Source organism: Narcine bancroftii, chromosome 2, assembly GCF_036971445.1.
Source record: "Narcine bancroftii isolate sNarBan1 chromosome 2, sNarBan1.hap1, whole genome shotgun sequence".
In the NCBI taxonomy this organism is placed as follows: Eukaryota; Metazoa; Chordata; class Chondrichthyes; order Torpediniformes; family Narcinidae; genus Narcine; species Narcine bancroftii.
Window position 1 is genome coordinate 246,139,445 of NC_091470.1, and position 22,928 is coordinate 246,162,372.

The following is a 22,928-nucleotide window of genomic DNA, read 5'->3' on the forward strand; positions in this document are numbered from 1 at the left end:
TTGTCAGTATTTGAGACTGCAGGTTTCAAAAGTGCAGTCATTACAATATGGAGATGCAATTATAATGCACTTTGTAAAAGGCACATACTACAACTGCTGGGGGGGGGGATGACTATGTGCTAATTAAGTGATCTGCTCTGTCCCAAATGGTGTTATATTTCTTTAATGCTGTTGGACAGGAACATTTCCAAATAAGTGCAGAGTATTCCATCACACTCCTTGCTTAAAGATGTTCAAAGGGGGTGTCAGGAGTTCAGTAACTCATTAAGTGAACCTCAACCTTCAATCTGTTTGCAGCCACAATATCTGTAGCTGAACTAATTCAAGAGTCTCTAATCAATGGTAACAATTAGTATGTTAATGGTAGGGGTCTTAATACATTTGAATGTCAAATGTAGGTGGGTAGACCACTTGAGAAGTTGATTGTCTGGTTTTTAGAACAGCACAGGAACAGGTTTTTGAGAACACCATGTTTGCATTGGGCATGATAATCTCAACTAATCCCTTCTGCAAATGGTCTGTCTCCCTCAATTCCCTTGAATATCTAAAAGCCTCTTAAAAGTGCCCATTGCACCTACTTCTACTAACTCCCTGGCAACATCATTCTCAATGCAAAAAAAAACTTGAATTGCACACCCCCTTAAAATTTTCCCCTCGCTTACATTAGCCAATGCCTCTAATATTTGATATTTCTGTTCCAGATAAAGCACTCTGGCCACCTACCCTATTTATGCCACTAATAATTTTAAAAACTTCTATCCAGTTGCTTCTTGTCCTCCAACACTCTAATGCAATCAACCCAAGTTGATCCAGCCTCTCCCCAATTGAATACTCTCCAGACAACATCCTGGTGAACCATCTCCAAACCCTCCACATTCTTCCTATAATGTAGTGACCAGAATGGACAATACTTCAAATGTGGTCTAATGAAAGATTTATACAGCTGCATCACAACTTTCTGACTTTTACACTTAAGGCTCTGACTAATAAAGGCTAGTGTGCTAACTGTCTTTTAATAAAATCTATTTAATTATGTGGCTATTTTCAGGGAACCAAAAGAATCATTCCTCTTGCATTTGACCTCATGTGATGCACGGGATGTTGGAGAGGCATAGAGAGAAAAAACATGGAAATAGGTCCTTTGGACCACTATGTCCATGCTCACCATAAGTTAGAGCGAGAATCGTATGCACCAAAAAAAAAAGTCCTTCCAGCCCTCCTCATCCATGCCAACTGTGGTGTATCTATGCTCATTGCATTTGCCCACATTTGACCTATATACCGCCACTTCTTTAATGTCCAACTACCTGTCCAAATACACTTTGAATATTGTAACTGCATCTGCCTCAACTGCCTCCTCTGGAACTTTGCTTCAGATTCATAACCCTCTATGTAAAAAATTTACTCTTCTTATCTTCAAACTCCCCTCAATCAACCACCCATAAACATTAATGCCAAAATAATCTTCTTATTTATTCTTTCCAAATGTTCAACTCCCCACATTCTACCACTGGCAATTTACTTTGGCCAATTAAGATGTCAACCTGCATGGGAGAAAACCAGAGCAGCTAGAGGAACCCTCCACAGCAAAATCATGCAAACTCCATACAGATAACACCCAAGATTAGGAATGAACCCTGGTCCAAAGCATTGTGAAGCAGCAGCTTTACTAGATGCGCCATTGAGCTGCACTGTTGTCAGACTCTTGATTTCAGAGATTACTTATTACTTAAGCATGACTTTATTTTCTTAAGAGTTGCAAAGAATATTGAACATTGTGGACTCAACAGTGGGTCTCTCCATTTTTGACCTCATGATGGGAAGAAGGTCAATGTTTAAGTTGTTGAAGTTCTCTGGGCCTAAGCTGCTGCACTAAGCCACATTTGTAGCAATAGCTCCGTGATTGACTTTGAAGATTTAGAACTATCCTTCTTTGTGTGAGGTTTAACTGCAAACATTGGTGTTTTCTCCCCCCTTGATACTCATCAGTTGCTCAATGTGGCATTTGTAATGCTGTCTTGATGTTACTTCCATTTTGTCTCTGGAATTCAGCGTTTTGATCGAATTTGGACAAATGTTGAGACTAAGTACAGCAAAATGCAAATTGAACAAGTGCCCAAATTACACTGGACAATGAAAATGTCGCTTCCGGAACACTTTTGGATGTATTTTAAGGATTTTGGGCTGCTGATCATGAAAATCATCTTAACATTTTCCTATCCATATCATTTTTTTAGATGCAACCTATTTTTGTGATTTTCTGTCATAGTTTAAGTCCACCTGTACATTGTCCACAAAGCAAGTGGTTTTGGTTTATAAAAATTAACTTAATATTTCTCCAACTTCTTATGTAATACAGCAAATCTGAAATTGGCTTTGAGTTCAGCATTAATTTGTCTGTCACAATCCCCTATTTTTTTAAAAATCAGGTAGCAAAACCCTTTAAAAAAAATTGTTGTCCAATGTTATTAGTCAGCATGTGCTACTTTATCGCTCTGCCCTGACTGAACGTAGACCGATTGGGTGGTAATTGGCTGGTTTGGATTTGTCCTGCTTTTTGTGCCCAGGGTAGACCCAGAGAAGTCAATGTTGCACCTGTACCAGAACAGCTTTATTTAAAGTGCACGCACTGCCATTTGCAGCAACAGCCATCAGTACTGCAGCTGCGATCCTCCGGTTACTTTGCCTTTCCTGTATCCTTTTCCCATATTTATCTTTCCTCAAAATACAGCAGGTCATTGGCCCTCATGTCTATGCCAGCTCTCAGAGCTACACCATAAAATCCGTTCCCTCCTTATTACCCTGTATGCTTTTCTTGCACACATGCCCATTAATACTCCACTGTTTATCTGACTTACCACCATCACAAGAGAGAATTTACAACAGCCAGTTAATCCACCAAACAGAATGACTTCGGGGGAAAAAAATTAGTGCAATGAATTAAAATCATGAAGTCACAGTGAGAATGTGACAGCTCCTCACAGACAGCACTTGAGGTGAGAACTGATTCTGCTCCCTTGAGTTGTGATATAACTTTACTATCTGAAGTGCCATTGCCAAGTCACTTATAAAAAAATATATTCTGTGCATTGGTTTGATTTGACTGAAACTGGTTCCTATTAAAGTGGTGAGCTTGGAAGTAAGAGAAATTAAACCATCTATCCCTTACTTCTGGCTGTAAATTCTGAATTTGTCTTTAGCCCTCAACCCTCTGCCATAATTAATGGTGAGATCAACCCATTAGCTGATTAAATGTCCACCAAAATTCCTCAATATATGTGACAGAAGTGCTCATCTTATTTTGTGGTTGAGAGATCATTTTACTCCACCTATTGTATGCTATTGTGGCTCCTTAGCCTACATGTGTTTTCTATCAATGGAGACAAATGTACATAACACTTCAAGGGTTTTACCACGTGGTAAACAAAAAGCTTCAAAGCCCTCTTGGCTGATCACTGCAAATTTTACAGTACTATTTACCATAGTCATAGATTTTCAGTTATCATTTAAGTCATTTGTATAATACTAATTATAAAATGTAATCTAAACCTAATTGACCAATTTGCTCAGTAATTTCATCATTAAAATATATGATAAATTAGTAGTATCTTTGTACAGGTACAGTACCCCATATCCAAAAAGCTTGGGACCAGATGTTTTTTGGTTTTTGGAACAATGCATCAGCAGAATACCTGTATCAGCGGTTAAATAACACGCAAACAACAGCACTGCCATGACGTCACAAGTGGAAAATTCACATGAAATATTGTTTAGTACTTAACAAAAAAAAACTTGATCTCTGCTTACAAAAGATAAAAGCAGCACCAAACACTAGAAATTCTTCTCGATGGCTTTTTCGAATGTTTCCCCCACTGTCATCTGTCTCATGAACAATTGTTTTTGTCTTTTACTGCCGCTGAACCCTGACACCTCCCCACTGCTGTTGCCCGTCGCAACACCTCCCCATTGCTGTTGTCAGTCCCTGACACCTCCCCACGACCTCCACCGGTCCCTGACACCTCCCCACCACTGCTGCTGGTCTCCGACAACAGTCCCTGCTCCTGCCCGGGAGCCCGATAATAGCATCAGAAGAATACCCGTATCAGCGGTTAAACAACAACAACAACAAAAAACAACAGCAGGCTATATGAGTGCTGCCATGATGCCACAAGTGGAAAATTCACATGAAATATTGTTTAGTACTTACCAAAAAAAAACTTGATCTCTGCTTACAAAAGAAGATAAATCCAGCACCAAACATTAGAAATTCTCCTCAATGGCTTTTTCAAATGTTTCCTCCAGTGTCATTATCTTTTGCCACCGCTGCCAGTCCCCGACACTTCTGCCCGAGGCTATTTCTTTGATCTGGACGGCTCCACACCCAATGTTGAGAATGGAGTCGCCATCACTGACTCCAGCTCCGTTTGGCATTTTCCTGACCAGAAGCAAAGATTTTGTTCTGTACCAGAGATCTCTGTTGTTACCAAACGGTCACCAACAGAGCGTCAGAGCCCAACATAGGCAAGTCAGTGGTGAATTTCTTTCAACTTGTGACGTCATGTTGGTGCTAAAAAAAAAAATTCGGTTTTTGGATCTATTCGTTTTTTAGAACTTTGGATACAGGGTACTCAATGCACACTACCCTCTCTTTATAAAATATTACCAACTATTTCCATTTTCATCATTCCTATTAGCTTCTAAACATAACCTGAAGTTATGCACATGAATTTGCACGGTATCCAAACTGACAATCTAAAGCACTTCTCTGGGTCACTCAATGTAAACGTGAAATACCAAATTTCTGAGAGGTTCTTGCTGTTATCATTCTAAGTGCATGCTATAATTCTTCAGGGACCCTCTGACCGTGTGCCAACTTTCTGCAGTTTCAATAGTTACATAATACATCTGCTCATTGAACAGCAGGAGATAATGCTTGGAGGTGTCAGTGATATCATTCATTTTAATGGAGAGGAATGGTTTTGAGAGAGACTGGCAAGTTAATTATATGAATGCAAATACACAATTTAATTATTTCATACTTTATAAAAGAAATCCAGATATGGCTAAGACATGACAAGAGGCAATACTGAATGTGCAATGAGTCCCAGATAAACCTCATGGACACCAGACTCTTGTGGCAGAGTATTATTCCCATCCTGAGCTACCAAGTGAAACAGGCAGAATAGCAAGTTTTGCAATGAGTTCACTTTGAACAGGAGGCCAGTGCAACCACTTCAACCTCAGGCACACCTCCATCCAGAGTGACTGCCTCAGGCATCAGATCGGCCTTCCAGTGAGGTGAACATGCAGAAAGCAATTGACCCAGATGGAGTCCCTACATATGTACTTTGAGTCTGAACAGACTAGCCAGCGGGAGCATTCAGATATCTTCAACCTCTCCCTGCTATAGGCAGAATAATCTGCTTCAAGAAGGCCACTACCATCCATGTGCTAAAGAAGAACACATTGACTATTGGCTGGTGGCTCTGACATCCATCATCATCAAGTGTTTCAAGGGGCTGATGAGGCCTCACATTAACTCTAGCTTCCTAGCCAACCTTGACTCACTCCAATTCACCTTCCACTGTAACAGGATTATGGCAGATGCCATCTACTTGGCACAATTCTCAGCTTTGGAACATCTGGACAACAACAACAACTTTGTCATTCTACTTGACTGCTCTGCCTTCAACACAGTAGTGTGAAATAAACTCAGCTCCAAGCTCCATGACCAAGGCCTCAGCAATTCCCTCTGCAATTGGGTCTGTGACTTTCTGTTCAATAGGTTACAATCAGTAAGGGGTGGTGACAGAACTTTCTCATAATTGTCCTAAACACCAGAACCCCACAGGGGTGTATACTTAGTTCCCTTCCATACTCCTTGCACACTCAAAACTGTGTGGTCAAACACAACTTCAACTCCAACTCCATCTATAAATTTGCAGATGATGCCATTGCCGTCGGCCAGGTCTCAGAAGGGAGATAGAGGAAAGAGCAGCTTGATCCCAAGACAACCTTTCCCTCTGTGCCATCGAGACCAAGAAGCTGATCACAGACTTCAAGAGGAGTGGAGTTCACTCCCCTGTCTGCATCAATGGTGTTGAGATAGTGGTTATAGTCAAGTTTAAGTTCCTGAAGTAAACATTTCCAGCGAACTGACCTGGTCCAGTCAGATGGATGTAATGGTCAAGAAAGTGCTCAGCACCTCTACTTCTTCAGAAGCCTGAGGAAATTTGGCATGCCTTCTGCAATCTTCACAGACATCAATAAATGCACCATTAAAACGATCCTGTTAGGGTGTATCACTGTGTGAGATAGGAACGATAAGACTAGAAGACTTTGGAGAAAAATTAGGCCATTCAACCCAGAGTCTGCTCTGCCATTCAATTCACTGGTTTTATATTTTTCCTTTCAACCACATTCTCCTGCACTTTCCCCATAATTTTGATGCCCATACTAATGATGAATTTATCAATCTCTGCTTTAAATTACTCAATGACTTGGCCTCCACAGCCATCTATGGCAACAAATTCCACAGATTCACCATCTTCTGGCTGAGAAAACTTCCCCTCTTCACTGTTCTAAAGGGATGCCCTTTTATTGTGAACCTGTGCCCTCTGGTCAGAGACTCTCTTACAACAGGAAACATCTTCTCCACATCCACTCTGGTCAGCCTTTCAATATTTTGGATGTTTTGGTGAGATATCTGCTCATCCTTCTAAAGTACAGTAAGTACAGGCTCAGAGGTATCAAATGCTCATCACAAATTAACCCACTCACCCCTGGATTCATTTTAGTAAACCTCTTCTGACCATTCTCCAACACCAAAATATCCTTCCTTAAAGATGGGGCCCAAAACTGCTCACAATACTCCAAATATGGTTGACTGATGCCTTATAAAGCCTTGGCTTTTATATTCGTATCCCCTCAAAGTTAATGTTAATATCGTGTTTGCCTCCTGTGTTAACCTTTAGGGACTTCTGCACAAAGACATCTTTTCCTTTGGACCTCCGCTTTCTGAAAATACCACTTTCTCCCCATTCAGAAAATAGCCTACTTCTTTCTTCCTTCCAGCAAAGTGTATTACCATACCATCTCCAAACCAATCCAAGCTTCTTTGCAGACCCCCTACTTCAACATGACACACCCCTCCATCTTTCTTCGTATCATCTGCAAACTTGGCCACAGAGCCATCAATTCCATTATCGAAATTATTTACATACAACGTGAAAAGTAGCGGACCCTACACCGACTCCTGCGGAACAACACTAGTCACCAGCAAAGACCCTGTTTATTCCCAATCTTTGCCTTCTGCCAGTCAACAAGCTTCTATCCATGCTGGCACTTTTCTTGCAACACCATGGACTCCTATCTTGTTTTGCAGCCTCGGGTGTGATATATTGTCAAAGGTCTTATGAAAATCCACATGAATAACATCCACTGACTCTCCTTTGTCTGCCCTGCTCATAATTTGTTCAAAGAACTCAAATAGAATTGTGAGGCAGGAGCTTCCTGAAATAAAATGATACTGACTATTTTACCTTGGGCTTTCAAGTACTCCGAAACCTCATTCTTAAAAATGGACCCTAAAATCTTGCCAATCACTTAAGGTAGGCCAATCGTCCAATAACTTTCTGTCTTTTGCCTCTCTCCTTTCTGAAAGAGTGGAGTGACATTTTCCATTTCTGACTTAGCTCCTGAAAGATCACTATTAATGCATCCACAATCATTTCAGCTACCTCCTTCAGAATCCTAGGGTGGAGTCCATCCTGTCCAGGTGACATCCATATTCAATCCTTTCAGCTTCTCAAGCACCTTCTCCTTACTAATAACAATTACACTCACTTCGCTGGTTGATCAGTGAGGCGCTCTGCGGCTGAAGGACACACACAGGCAGCAAACTGCTTGTGACTTGGGGGCAAAGAACCCATAGAGGGTGTGGGCTGCTGGCAACTTGAAGTCAAAGGACTCACTGCGGCCTGCTATACTGGCTCAAGTATCATAATGGGAATTCGAGAGAATGCTGAGGCCAAGGAGGATACCTGAAGAGCACCTGGAGCTGAAAGCTTCCTCATCATTTCGGTGGTTTGGATCTGGGCTCAAGTTGATGATAGGTTGAACTGTACTGGAGTATTGTGCAGTTGCAGAAGCTGTGGAAATGCTGGAGGTGAATCCACAGACACTCGGTGACTCTGGTGAGACTCTTTTGCTTCTCTTTCTCTGACTTTAAGGGGTGCTGGGCAATGTTAATTGTGAATCTTTGTTTGCCTTGTGGCAGACGAAAGGCAATTTGGTGTAAAACAGGTACACAATCTTTTATCCAGAACCCTTTGGTGGGGGGGGAACAGTATGTTCCGAATTTAGGATTTTTCCAGATTTCAGAACAAAAGCCAGCTGCTCCAGATTTAAGCCCACCCGAATTGCGCTGCACCCACTTCCAGTTGCGTTGACATCTCCCCTCTCGCCTGCCCGCTGCCGTCTCGCCCGCCTGAGTCGTGCTGCCATCTCTTTCCACCCGCTTGCCAGTTTTTAGAGCTTTCTGGATAAAGGATTGTGTACCTGTATTACATTTCTGTTTTATTAAATAGTTTTTCCCCTTATTATGTTTTTCATTGCCCTCTATTGGATTTTAAAAGCTGATCAATCCTTCAGCTTCCTGTTAATTTTTGCAATACCATGTCCCGTTTCTTTTGCTTTAACACTTGTTAGCCATGGTTGCCTCAGCCTCCTTTTGGAATGCAACTTCTTCTTTGGGATGAAACAATCCGGCATCTTTAGAATTATTCCTAGAAACTTCTGGCATTGCTGCTCTACTATGCTCCCAGCTTGGATACCCTTCCAATTGGGAACTGATCTGCCAAAAACCACAAGAAACTGCAGAGTTATGAATGCAGCTCAGACCAGCACACAAACAGATCCCCCTCCATTTTTACTTCCTGCTGCCTTGTAAAAGCAGCAACATATTAAAAGACTCACACCACATTCTCTTCACCCTCATCCCATCAGGATGAAGGCTCAGGAGTGTGAAACCAGACACAACTAGATTCAAGGAGAGTTTTTTCCCCCACTATTATTACACCTCTGAATGAACCTCGCGCAGAAAATAATGTCTTTGCTCTGTACCAACTGATATCCATATTCTGTTTTACTTGCTTGCTATACTATGTATGGGTTAACTAGCTGGATTGCTCACAAAACAAACTTTGTCACTGCACCTCAATATATGTGACAATATATCTGAACTCGATCACTTTCATTTTTATTTAATGATTATACGACCAGAGGCATCTATCAACATTCCAGATCTTTTGACATCTGGTCAGCCTGAGGAGACAGCTGAACTGACAATTAAAGAAGGTCTGCAGGAATTGTGGGGTGGATACTTCACTGTTTTCTACAAAACCAGTCTGAGTGAAAGATTTTGTTCATAAGGAGTAGATGAAAATGAAAAACTGAAGATGTTCAAAATCTGAATTAAAAGCAAAAGATAATTAGATCAGGCAAGTCTGTGAATAGAGAAAAAGAGCTCGTTTCAGATCGAGGATTTTCCCCAGAAATGGGAGCTGGCTTTGGATGCAAAGTTGAATCTGTCAAAACTGCAGGTAGAAGAATGGTGAGGAGGACAAAATGGAACATTTGTGCAGGTTGCAGGAGGCCTGTGGGACAAACATTGTGCACCTAACACTTTAGATAAGTGTGAAAAGTACATAGAACACAGAGTATTACTGCACAGTACAGGCCCTTTGGCCCACGATATGAACTTTCTCCAGAAAGTTCCAGAAACCCTCTATTTTTCTTACATTCATTTGCCTCTCAAAGAGTCTTCCAAATATCCCTTTGTGTCACCCTCCAGCATCCATGCACCCACCACCTTCTGCATAAAAACTTGTCGTCTAAACGTTCCTCCACTTGCATTAACTGATGTCCCTTGGTTTTGGCTATTGTTGTCCCAAGAAAAAGGTGCTGGCTATGCCCCTACTTTTCAACTTCTGTCGCTCCATAGAGAAAAGCCTTTGCTTTGTCATGTCCACCAATGAAAGGACAGGCCAGTATTGTTTAAAATCAGATTATATACATTCAAGGTTGATTTGCTTATCATGAGATGAAGCAGGTTGCAACTGACAGGCAGATGAGATTGCAAAGTGTCATTTCTGGAATCAATAGTAATAGGCAAAAATCAGCAATCATCAATATATACTTAAATAAAAGCTTAGAATTTTCACTGAAAACCAGCATGTAATAGGAAATAACTTGGTTGATACAAACACTGATACAGCAGAATTGAATAAATGGCACAAGAAGCAATATTTCTTACCCAAAGACAATCGAGAAGGGCTTGCTTCTCTGCTGCATCCTTGACTACGTGGTATCTTACTACGCTTCTGCCCTGCAGCTCCAGTAGGAATGACCCGCGGAGCTCCAATGTTCACAGTTGAAAGTGCTGTGCTACTTAATACTCTTCCTGGAGAACCAGAACGACTAGCAGCTGAAATAAAAACATGCAGAAAGCATCCTGATTATCTGCTTATATACAATAGGACAAGTGACCAGAACAACTCATGTTTATGTGGTTGAGATAAATTAGTATGAGCATTTGAATACAATTGTTGTTTAATTGTTACTGCATATATGTATATATGACAAATGGCCCAAAGTTTAATGGAATGCTAAACCTGGTTGTGCATGTATCATTAATGTGTAGTCTTAGCACTTTTGTATAATTCAAAAGTATCAGAACTGGTTACTTCATAAAAGTACTAAATTTTTTTTGCAGCTTATGAGTCAAAGCCATGTTTAAAATAAATACCAATTTTGCAAAATTATTTTGAGATGTTGCAAACAACAAGCAGCATAATTGAAATTTTCAAAATGAGCAGACTTTAACATATAAATACTAAGGGAAAGAAAAGATACACAGTTTGTGTTACATAAGGTAAATTAATAATAGAAATTAAATATTTGGTTTATTAGGCTTCAAATTTAACAACATTTTGATCTTGATTCAATTTAAATTAGCATCAAAACATGTCTGAAGTAAGTTACATCAGCAAAAATAGTTGAAAATTTTAATTTATGGCTTTCAAGAGGATTTCTGAACTGTATCAAATACAAAATGTGGGGTATTAAGTTGAAAAAAATTGCATGTATCAATGTCCTTCATTGAAAGGGTGAAAAAAGTATACTTCTGTAATTTAACTGGTTTTATTCAATTTGTGTTTCTTTTTTATTTTTAATCTTTTACTTATTTTTAATAAGCTGCATCACATCAATTTTCTTACATTCTGTTCCATTAAAAATTTGTAATTTTTCAATTTTGCAAAGCATAGAAATTGTTTCTTACATTTGCTTTCTTACCCTACCCTGAAATATGTTGGCATACAGTACCTATAACTCATTCCATGCATTGTATTTATAGGATTTGGAGTTTTATTTCTTATTTGATGTGGAGAAGCGCACATACATCCACACACATTTCTAACTGCAGGAATGCATGAAAATGACACGCATATCACAGACAATACATCTAAAATCTAGAGAATCTTACCACAATTTGGGTTGGCTGACTGTGATCCTGAACAAGTATAAAGGCATGATTACGATTTTAAAAAAATATAATTTTGTTTTTTTTTGGAACTCAATGGAAACGTGGAATAAAGTAGATTTAAATGAATGGCAAATGAAAGAAAGTTTTGGTATTCACAAATTGTGACAAATAAGGTGTGCTAAAGAAGTAACAATATTGTTTGTGACAGTTGCACCCAAGTATCACAACACATGATACAACTGTAATTAATAGACAACAGATGAAGAGATTTCCTCTCATTCCTTGTAGAAGTGCATCATGACTTGCAATTATTTATGAACATGCATATTGATAGAAACCTAACATGATACATTATCCAAGATCCTAAAAAGCAATGAATACTGAGCAATATGAATTTTAGGATGATGTATTTTAGTACATCAGGACCATAAAGTAATATAGCATGGAAACAGGACATTCAGCTCATCACATCCATACCAGTGAGTGGACATCAAATTCATATTGATGCCATCTTCCAGCATTTGGCACATTGTCTGCAACAACTAGGATGATTTAAGTGCTCGTCTTCTCGCCACTCTCTGGGTGAAGAAGGTTTATCCTTCCCCCAGATCCCTTCTCGAGCTCTTAGCCAAAATCAGAGTCCTCTAGCTTTACTCATCTCTGATAAGGAGAAAGGATTCCTGCAATCTGCCGTGTATTTATCTGACATAATTTTAAATACCCTGTTCTTAAATCCTGTCTCCACTTCCTTCACCCGAAGAAAAGCAGACCTTGCCACTCCTTTCTCTCTTGTATCTAAAATGCTCTATTCCAATCAATACCCTGATAAATCTATTTTGCATCTATTCCAGCCATTGCATCTCTACTACAGCGTTATGATCAGGACAGCAGACAGCACTCCAGTTGAGGTCTGACGAATGTTTCATACATTATAGATTATCAATACACCCCTCAACCCCGCTCTTGGATTAAATATCCAACTAACATCTTGGAGCTCCAAAGCTCAACCTATGTCTTGAAATGACTGCAAGGCAGTCTGAAAGGGGAGGGTGAACGGCAAGTGGCCGTGGTGCATGAATGTACCAACAATACAGCAAAAAGGTGGGATGGGTCAAATTGACAGAGCTCAGAAAAAAATTAAAAAGTGGGAACTTCAAAGTAGTAATTTCAGGATTACCACTTATGCTACATGCTACACAGAGTAGGAACAGCAGAATAATTAAGATGAATTTTCTACCACGCACAGCTGTGAAGGCCATCATTAAGTGTATTTAAAGCAGGGATTGATATAGGAACATATCTGAAGAGATAGGGGAATAAGGCAGGGAAGTGTGGCTGAGTGGGAGAATGGATCAGCTCACAATGGAATGGTGGGGCAGACTCAATAAGCCAAATGGCCTACTGCTCCAGTGTCTTATGTTCTGATGATATACATGGCTTTAGCAATGGTGCAGGAGGGAGGGTTTCAAATTCCTGGAGCACTGGAACCAATTCTAGGATAGGTGAGAGCTGTACAAACCGGATCGTCTGCACCCGGGTAAGATTGGAATCAATGTCCAAATGGAAGGTTCCTCGTGCTGTTGGGGAGGGCTTAAACTAATATGGAAAGGGAATGGGAATCCATGCAGATAAACAAAGAGAAACAATGAAGAGACCAAAGCATAAATTAGAAAAAAAAGTAAGAGCAGAGTACAGAAAGGTCAAATGCAAAAGACACAAAGATTGAGAGATTCTAAAAGGCTCATGTGTGCAAGTACACTTTTTCTGAATGTCCATAGTTTTCAAAACAAGGTCAGTGATCTTGTGGTACAAATCTGTACAAATGTACATGATGTTATTGCATGAGCATGGTTCCAGGGTTATGATTGAGAATTAAATGTACAATAATATGGGTAATATGGAAGGATGGCATGGAGGTAAGGGAGATGGTTAGCATTCTTAATTAAAGAGGAGATGAGGGCAAGAGTGAGAGCCAATGCAAGTAGCAAAATGTTGAAACCATCTGGGAAGAGATTAGTAATTATAATGGGAAAGAAATATCATTGGTGGTAGTTGTCTAAAGGCCACCAGATAATAAAATTACAGTGGTACAGGCAAAATAAATGATGTGTGTAAGAATGGAATAGCAGCTGTCATGGGTGGGAACGGGGTTGGGGGGGGGGGGGTGCGGATTTAACCTGCACATAGAATGGGCAGTCTTGAAAAGGACTTCATAGAATCTATCTGTGGTAACCTACCAAGGAACAAACCTACAGGATAACTAACTACCTTAGAGATGGTCCTATGCAATGAAACATGAAAATTTAATTACCTTGTAGTTAGCAATCCTCTTGGAAAGAGTGATCACAATATGATTGAATTTCTCATACAAATGGAGGGTGCAATAGTTCAATTAAAAGCAGTATATGATGCCTAAATAAGGGAGACTACAACGGGTTGAGGGAGGGGTTCACCAGTGTAAACTTGGAATGCAGGCCATATGTTGTGTAAGGTAAAACATCATGAGATGGGAATGTGTAGGGAGTTACCCTGTACTGGGCAGTAACAAGAAGGGGAGGTGTCCTTGTACTCCTGTTAGGTAAAACATCATGAGATGGGACCGGAGAAGGAGTCACCCAGTACTAAGGAGTAACAGAATGCATCCTTGTACTTACAAGATAAGAGAGACATTGATGGATTGAGAGGCAGGAAGCTAGCAGGGAAAGGATAGCAACAGTTTTAGTCATTGGACAAGTAATGATATGATGATGTTCTAAGCATGTATCCAAGGGTATAAAAAATCACCATTTTGCTGATAACGGCAGAATGCATTCTCCGACTAACCTGGTTGGTCGCAAGTGTTACAATCCGGTAATAAAGAACAAAGAACCCTGATTTCGACTCAGCCTGGTGTTTGTCTCACTCATTCATGAACAAAGCAGACCTAACAATTTGGTGACCCCGACGTGATGGGTGAGTGAACACTGGACGACGGTTTCTGTTTTTTCTGACAATCATCTCAGCCGGCTGATAAAAAGGTCCAGAGAAGCCTGTTTTAACAAAATTCTCTTTTTTTTAAAAATCTTTATGATTGTCAGTAAGAACTGGAGATCGGACAAATTAGACGACCACAATTGAAGGTCGCATGCCAGGATTGTAACACGTAAGTGATTACAGACAAGATAAAAGTCCTTAAGGTGTTTGAATGACATTTATTAAGTGCTTCGCAAGAAACTACTAGAGTTTAAAAGTCTTTATTGTGTCGTTGCAAAGTCCAATAGAGTGAGAAGGTGGTCTATAAACAATTGAGGACCTGAGTTTTCTGCCCTAAACTGGTTATTAAGAGGAGAAATCTCCCACGTGAAGGTTGGGCTTTGAAAGAAAACAAAGGTTCAGGCTTATTGGCCTCAATTGTATCTGAGAGACTGACTTATAAATGTCCGGTAGGTATGATAATGTCTGTACACTTGAGAAGTTAAGAATTTATTTCCCCAATTCGCCGTGGTGGAATACCACAGCAGACACTAGAGACCTTGAGACAACAAAAAAAGTACTCAGGGACGCCTGCCTGGTGAACAAGAACGACGACAGAAGGCTGCGACAGCTGTGTCCGGATCAGGTAGGAGATATTAATGAAAAAGTTGACAAACTCCTAAGAGACACCCAGTTTATTCGAAATACTTTTGATAAGTTAAATGAGGGTATTCCCAACATCACCAAGGAGATAAAGTTACGTAAATTCATAGATTGGTACAGGGAAACAGGACAAAAGTATAGCCCAAATATTTGGTTTTCTAGTTGTAATTTAACTTTCAGACCCCTTTGGGAAAACAGAGAGTGGAAAACGAGCAATCAGAGTATACAGGACAGTCTGAAGTCAATTGGAGGACAAGACTTAGACTGTTCCTTTAAAAGATATTAGTCATCCAGCTTGCAAGGAGACATTTTTAAAAGCAATTTTCGTTGACATAGATCCCCTAAACGGACAAAAACCTAAATTAAAACAGGCATTAGAAAGCGGTCCCGCAGCTATGGCTGTACAGTTGCCTGCTAAGACTTTTGACCAAGTTATTAAGGAAATTAATCAGGAATTAGAGGAGCGAAATACCAGTAATGCGGCATTGGAAAAACAAAAAATGCTCCGAAAATGTGTAGACCGCTGGAGGAAGAGGGGTTGGTTACCCGGGGGCACTGAGATGTTCCTGACAGGTGAGGGAAACAAAATTTTAAAGCGTAGTGTCTTAGATAAGCTGGAAGAAACAAAACACAGAAGGGAAAGGAAAAGTGCCTGTTTCCAGTTTCCAGCCACGAAGTGTCCGGGTTTGCTCTCTCCCTCCCTCCTTTCACCCTCCCCCCTCTCTCTTCTCTCCCCCTCTCTCTCTTCTCTCCCCCTCTCTCTCTTCTCCCCCCCCTCCTCTCTCACCCACTCCCCCTCCCAATCCCAATCTGTGGCGGTGCTGCCCTGAAATCCCCAGGTTGGGCAGGGCAGAGAAATACAATTTGGTTTTAATTTTGTGCCCACAATTCCAGCTCCGCATCAAATGGGATCCTGTTTTATCCTCTCTCCCTCCCTCTTTCCCGCACCCCCACCATTGCGGGATCAGGGCAGACATTGTGGGCTGACGTGTAGCTCACTCTAGGTGGGAGGGAAGGAAGGAGTGATAGTTCCCAGTGGTGGGAGACCCAATCTGATCCAGACCAGTGATCACAGGATGAGAACCTTTTAAAACCTTTGAAACGAAAGTGTTAATCTGAAGACTTTTCTCCCAGTGGGGCCAGTGCAAGGCATTTTCTCTCTCTATCTCTTGTGCTCTGTGTATCTGCCTCTCTATCTCTTTCTCTCGCTATGCTCTCTCTCTCTCTCTCTGGCACCCCAGATGGGATACTGGAGTCAGGTCCCTTATATCCAGATATTGAGACACTGGGGTGTGACAAGAACCACGGGAATAGGGACACATCAGACGAGGTACAGGCCCCTTTAATAAAAATAGAAGGGGGAGTAATAGATGTAGAGACCCCTCTGGAGTCCAAGAAAATAGAAAAGGAGTTAGAGATACAGAAATGGAACATGAAAAAGGTTCAGGATAACATTAAAAACTTAAACAGAGATATTAATGTGCTGGGGCAGATCAGTGAGGATCAAAAAGATTTAATGGTAGGTGTATTGAAGGAAGTGGAAAAGATAACTACAACACTGTCAGGAGAAATTAAAGCTGAAGGAATGGTAATAGGAGTAAAGGACGAAAAGTGTAGTACAGATGAGGAAACGAGATACGATCCACCATGGGAGGAAAGTAAAAGGAAAAGACTCGGGAGGGAGAAAAATAGACATGCCTACCTGGACATAGTTAGAACAAAAGAGAAAGATGTGAAACAACTAAACTATGGCCGAAAAGATTATCTTAGAGATGAACGTGACCAATATACCTTTGACCCTGAGACATTGGAAGCTGATAGGGACAGTGACAGTGACGAAGAAGAGTCAGAACAAGGTGGGATAAATAAATGCATGCCAAGAGTAAAGAAGGAGCAGAAATCCCCAAAATTGAGATATCAATGCCCATTACTGATCACGGGACGGGGAACTCAAAAATATTTACCCTGGTCACGAATGGACTTAGAGAGTTTAATGAAAAAACTACCTCCGTTGAGTAATGGGGCTAGTCCATGGATTTCTTGTTTTGAGCGAGAAACCTGCCAAGAACAATTAGCACTCACAGATGTCAGAACTATCATGATAAAATTAAAGGCAGAAGGGGCCCTGAAGCAAATAGAGAGAATTGTAAGAAGCAGTAAATTGGGGGATGAAATAGAATTTAACCCACTTCGGAATAAATTTTGGGAAGCACTTAGAGAAACATTTCCTACACCCTATAGTTTGGATGCCTTGGTAACCCTTCAACTAAAGGAAGGAGAGACTGCACACGAGTATTTCACTCGAGCATGGGACTTATGGGAAACAGGGACTGGAGAAAGACCTGACCACAGCCCCTTAGGAAGGGCTCACTTTCGTAATGGGATAATAAACGGACTACCTGCTACGGTTCAAGCAAAATTAAGGGACATTGTGGGAGTAGAGACAATGTCAGAGGATTTGTGGAAAAGACACCTGACACATGCAATCAAACGACATCGTCAATCAGAGCATGCTAAGTCAGAAAGTGCGTCCCAGAAGGAGGTGGACAAGACAACCGATAAATTGGTGAGAGCCATAGAACATATAGGGGTTAAATTAGCGGCCCAACAGATAGTCCCACAGGTCATGGGGCCAGTGATAAATCCGGGACCCCAAGTAAGAAATGGTTGGGAAAGACAGCTAGGTACAATGTATAGAGGGGAACATGCAGTATGCTGGTACTGCCAAAATCCTGGACACTACCAGCGGAACTGTCCGGAGGCTGGGAGAGCAAGGGGTAGGGGTGGACACATTGATGGGCCCCAGAGAATCGGGGGGTGGCAGAGTGATCAACAAGTCCAGGCACCTCAGTGTAATGACTATATTGAGGAAGGTGCTGAATTTGATTATTGAAGGTGCCCTGGAGAATCAAAAATCACGCCTCCCTGGGAGCCACCAAAAATTTGGGGGACGGTAAATGGAGAAAAAATTGAATTTATGGTTGACACAGGGGCAGCAGTTACGACAGTGATTAAAAAACCCCCAGGGAGCACATTTTCGGGCAAAACATTATCTACAATAGGATTCTCCGGGATAAGGGAAACACAGCCCTATACAGATAACATCGACATGACATTTGGACGACAAAGGGTTAAAACGCCTGTCCTGGTTGTGCCAAGTTGCCCCATTAATTTATTAGCAAGGGACATTCTTACCAAACTAGGAATAACCATACAATGTTCTGAGAAGGGCCTTCGGTTAACATACCCAGGGGATACAATAAGAAGGGGAGGACAGTTTATAGTAATGACCCCATCTAACGCTGCAGAAGACTCTGTGGAGGTTAGTATTTTCTGGAGTCGGCTACTGTATGATGAACCAGGCCCAGGGCTGATTAAACAGTTTTTTGAGTGGAGGGCCAGTATTCCTCGGTATGGGGATTACCATTATCCACTAGATCCTATGCATGTTACATTAAACTACACCATCCACCCGGACCAGGAATATGAGGAGAGGTGGGACTCTCTAAAAGAAGGGAAGACAGAAACGATACATTGTCCATTTATCTTTGTAGGTAAGGAGGGAATAGCTGCTATGGTTGTCATGACAGAAGAACAAATGGAGTGGTTCTGCTTAGGAGTAGAAAGTGTGCCTCATGTGACCTTGGGTATTGCCAAAGATCATCACGCTCGACAGCTGGGTCCGATGGTAAAGGAAGCGATAGGGTGTGAATACAGGCAGACAGAAATCCCGGGATATTCCACCTCGGAGGGAGGAAAATTTGTCAGACTGAATATTGAAGCATGGGACCAGGTAGTGAATGAGAAAGTAGAAAGAGACCGAGCCATAGAAGGAGAAAATATTGATCACAGAGACTCAGACAAATATCTTTCTAATCTGAGTCCACATATATGGACAACGGGGCCCTATGATGTGGGAGTAATAAAAGGAGAGGTATTTCTAGAATTGGCCAACCCCGGGCAGAAACCAATATGGAGAAAACAATACCGCTTGTCGCCCAGTCAGGAGGAGGGTATTAAAGGAACGATAGAAGGGTTAATGGAGTCAGGGGTTTTAAGGGCGGCACCTGACAGTATGTGGAACACGCCCATCATGCCTGTTCCCAAACAGGGTAGAAAAGACTGGAGGATGGTACACGACCTCCGGGAGATTAACTTGGCTACCAAGACTATCGGGAGACCAGTCCCAGACCCATATGTAGCACTTAGGGCTCTGAGTCCGGAGCACGAATACTATACTGTCATTGATCTGGCAAACGCATTCTTCTGCTTGAAATTAGCTGAGGAATGCCAAGACTGGTTCACTTTCACTTACCAAGCACATCGGTACACATACACTAGATTACCTCAGGGTTATAAGGACAGTCCAGGACTGTTCAATCAGGCCCTTAGCGAAATCCTAATGAAATTAAAGCTCCCGGAAGATGTTACACTGATTCAGTATGTAGACGACCTACTATTAGCAGGGAAAACGCCACATGGGTGCCTGACAGGGCAGCCAAACAGGTTACTGGTTATCATGAACATATACAGGGGATGATTTTGAGGTCCCATAACAAAAAAAATGAATCTGAAACTAAGGAGACTTGTAGCAGATTGAATGACTACACAGATGAGTTTTGTGGAGGAAGAGTGCTGTACAACTGGCTCCCCGCTAACTGGGATGGTCGGTGTGCTCTAGTAACCCTTAATGCGCCAGTGCTGATTGTCAAAAGGCAGGAGGGAGACGAGGATTCCCTAGAATTGCGCCACACAGAGAGTTGGCTGTGGAGAAAAAGGAGGAGTGTTGGACTCTTGGGGCCGGGAGGAAGGAACCCTGATGGGGTATGGATTGATGCCATTGGCCAAGCCCGGAATATTCCGGACGAATTTAAATTAGCCGATGAGATTGCAGCTGGGTTTGAAAGTTTTCCTGTTTTTAGTGCAATTTTTCCCATCACTGTAAATAAGAATGTTAATAGGATCAACCTTATTCACTATAATGTCCAGCGCCTTGCAAATTTGACCAGGGACGTTGTTGAGGCAATACATCAACAACTGTCAGAAACTTCCCTTATGACACTTCAGAATAGGATAGCGATTGATATGGTCCTGGCAGAGAAAGGTGGAGTGTGTGCTATGTTTGGAGATCTATGCTGCACTTCTATCTCTAATAACACAGGGCCAGATGGATCACTCACTAAGGGGTTAACGAAACTTAGGGCATTGGCGAAAGAATTAAAAGCCCAGTCTGGAGTCTCCAATCCTGTTTTATCCTGATTACAGGGAGTGTTTGGGAGATGGAGCACATTGTTAGGACAACTTTTGCTGGGTTTGTTCATTTCTGTATCAATTTTTATCACTTGTGGCTGTTGTTGTATTCCATGCATTCGAACGCTGGTCACGAGGACCATAGAGAAAGCCTTTGCTGACCGTGATGAACTGCCTCCGAAATATCAAGCTGTGCAGGCTGTGGAGCAAGACTATCTCACATTACAGGAGGCGGAGAAAGTTGCTGAGATCGATCTGGAGTCTGATGGGGAATGTGATGGAAAGGAGGGATTGTGAATTAGATTGTTACACATATAATTTTAACCTTGCTTGTAACCTAAATATTATAACCTTGATTGTAGAACAAATATTATAACATTGATTGTAACACAAACATTATTAATCAGATTGTAGAACAAGTATTATGAATTAGATTGTAGACCATATGTTAACTTGGGAATTTACTAATGTACGGGGGGTTAGCTAGTTTTTTGCTTGGGGGCAAATGGGATGAAACTTGTAAACGGGCAATGGGATCGGGGTGACGGATGGGGGGTGTACGCAAAGGAGGGTTGGGGGAGCCCTCGCCCACCAGCCGAACTGCCCTGTGAACAGAACCCGTATAGAGCTTGGCAATAATAGGCGAACTAATGTAACGCGGTGGTAGCATAGTCAGGGCGAGATTGTCCTCTAAAGAGGACAAAGGAGGGATTGTAAGGTAAAACATCATGAGATGGGAATGTGTAGGGAGTTACCCTGTACAGGGCAGTAACAAGAAGGGGAGGTGTCCTTGTACTCCTGTTAGGTAAAACATCATGAGATGGGACCGGAGAAGGAGTCACCCAGTACTAAGGAGTAACAGAATGCATCCTTGTACTTACAAGATAAGAGAGACATTGATGGATTGAGAGGCAGGAAGCTAGCAGGAAAAGGATAGCAACAGTTTTAGTCATTGGACAAGTAATGATATGATGATGTTCTAAGCATGTATCCAAGGGTATCAAAAATCACCATTTTGCTGATAACGGCAGAATGCATTCTCCGACTAACCTGGTTGGTCGCAAGTGTTACAATCCGGTAATAAAGAACAAAGAACCCTGATTTCGACTCAGCCTGGTGTTTGTCTCACTCATTCATGAACAAAGCAGACCTAACAGTTGGGGCAGCTGAGCAACAACGAAGGACTCTCAAATAGATTTTTCATGGTGCTCAACAAAATATGCTCTGGTTAAGGACAGCAAGGGTTTGGAGATCCAGCCCTGGATACTAAAGAGATGAACGAGGTATCAAAGTAAAATCTCATGCATTCAAGTGGCTTGATTAGTGGGAAAGTAGAGAAAGGAAATTTTTTTTAAAAGAAACAAAGAATCACTCAGCAAATAATAAAGGGAAGATAGATTATGAAAGTAAACTAGCACAAAATATTACAAGTTTTTATAATTATATAAAGAAGAAAAGGGTGGCTAAAAGGAAAGTTGGAAGATGAGACAGGGAAATTAATGTTGGGTAATGTGAAAATGACTGAGGATTTGAATGATTTTGTGTCAGTTGTCATGGTGCAAGATAGCTCTAATATGCCAAAAAATGGTGTTCAGGATGTGATGGGAAGTAAGGAGCTTTAATACAATCATTATCATTAAAGAGGTAGAGCTGAAAAAACAAAAAGGTCTAAAGGTAGAGAAGTTCCCTGGTCATGATGTAATGTATCCCAAGACATTGAAAGAATTGGCAGGTGTTAGGCTCAAGCAGTTGTGATAATTTACCAAAAGTCTCTGGATTCTGGGCTGATCATGGTGGATTAGAAGACAGCAAATGTCACGCCACTGTTTAAAAAAAGGATAAAATCAAAGGACAGGCAATCATAGGCCAGTTAGGTTGAACTTCTATGATTGGGAAAATGCATGAAGCTGTCTTTAAAGAAGAAATAATGAGACATCTGGATAGAAATGTTTCCATCATGCAGACACAGCATGGACTCACTATGAACAGGCCCTGATTGACAAATTTACAAGAGCTCTTTGAGGAGATAATAGTGCAATGGTTAGGGAGGAAATAGGTGAATGTTGTGTATTTGGATTTCCAGAAGGCATTCATTAAGATGCCATATTAAAGATTTATCAATAAGAGGATGGTGGTAATGTGTTACCATGGGTGGAGGATTGGTTAACCAATAGAAGGCAGAGAGCTGGGATAAATAGATGCTTCTCTGTTTGGCAATCAGTGAAAGAGAACATATTCAAAGTTTGCAGATGATACTAAAGAGAGAGAGTAAAAGCAAATTGGCCGAGAATGTGAAAGGTCTGCAAATAAATATAGAAAGATTGATTGAGTGAGCAAAGATCTGGCAGGTGAAGTACAATGTTGGTAAATGAGAGGTCTTCTATTTTGGAAGGAAAAACAGAAATTCAAATTATTATATAAATGGGAAATATAGCAATAATGTCAGCCTCATCTGTTAATTAAAGCTTTGATTTTGTCTGTCTTATTTGTTTGACTACTTGTGTTAAAATAGATACAC

At 41.2% G+C, this 22,928-nt stretch overlaps 1 protein-coding gene across 25 annotated transcripts in view; it reads right to left on the reverse strand.

Moving 5' to 3' along the window:
• LOC138755198 (CLIP-associating protein 2-like) overlaps positions 1–22,928 on the reverse strand; it is a 378,019-nt gene that overhangs the window by 148,159 nt on the left and 206,932 nt on the right. For all 25 annotated transcript variants that reach the window (XM_069920727.1, XM_069920718.1, XM_069920728.1 and 22 more), the window contains one exon: positions 10,316–10,486. In XM_069920727.1, coding sequence (XP_069776828.1) covers positions 10,316–10,486 — 171 coding nt within the window. The remainder of the gene's footprint in view (positions 1–10,315; positions 10,487–22,928) is intronic.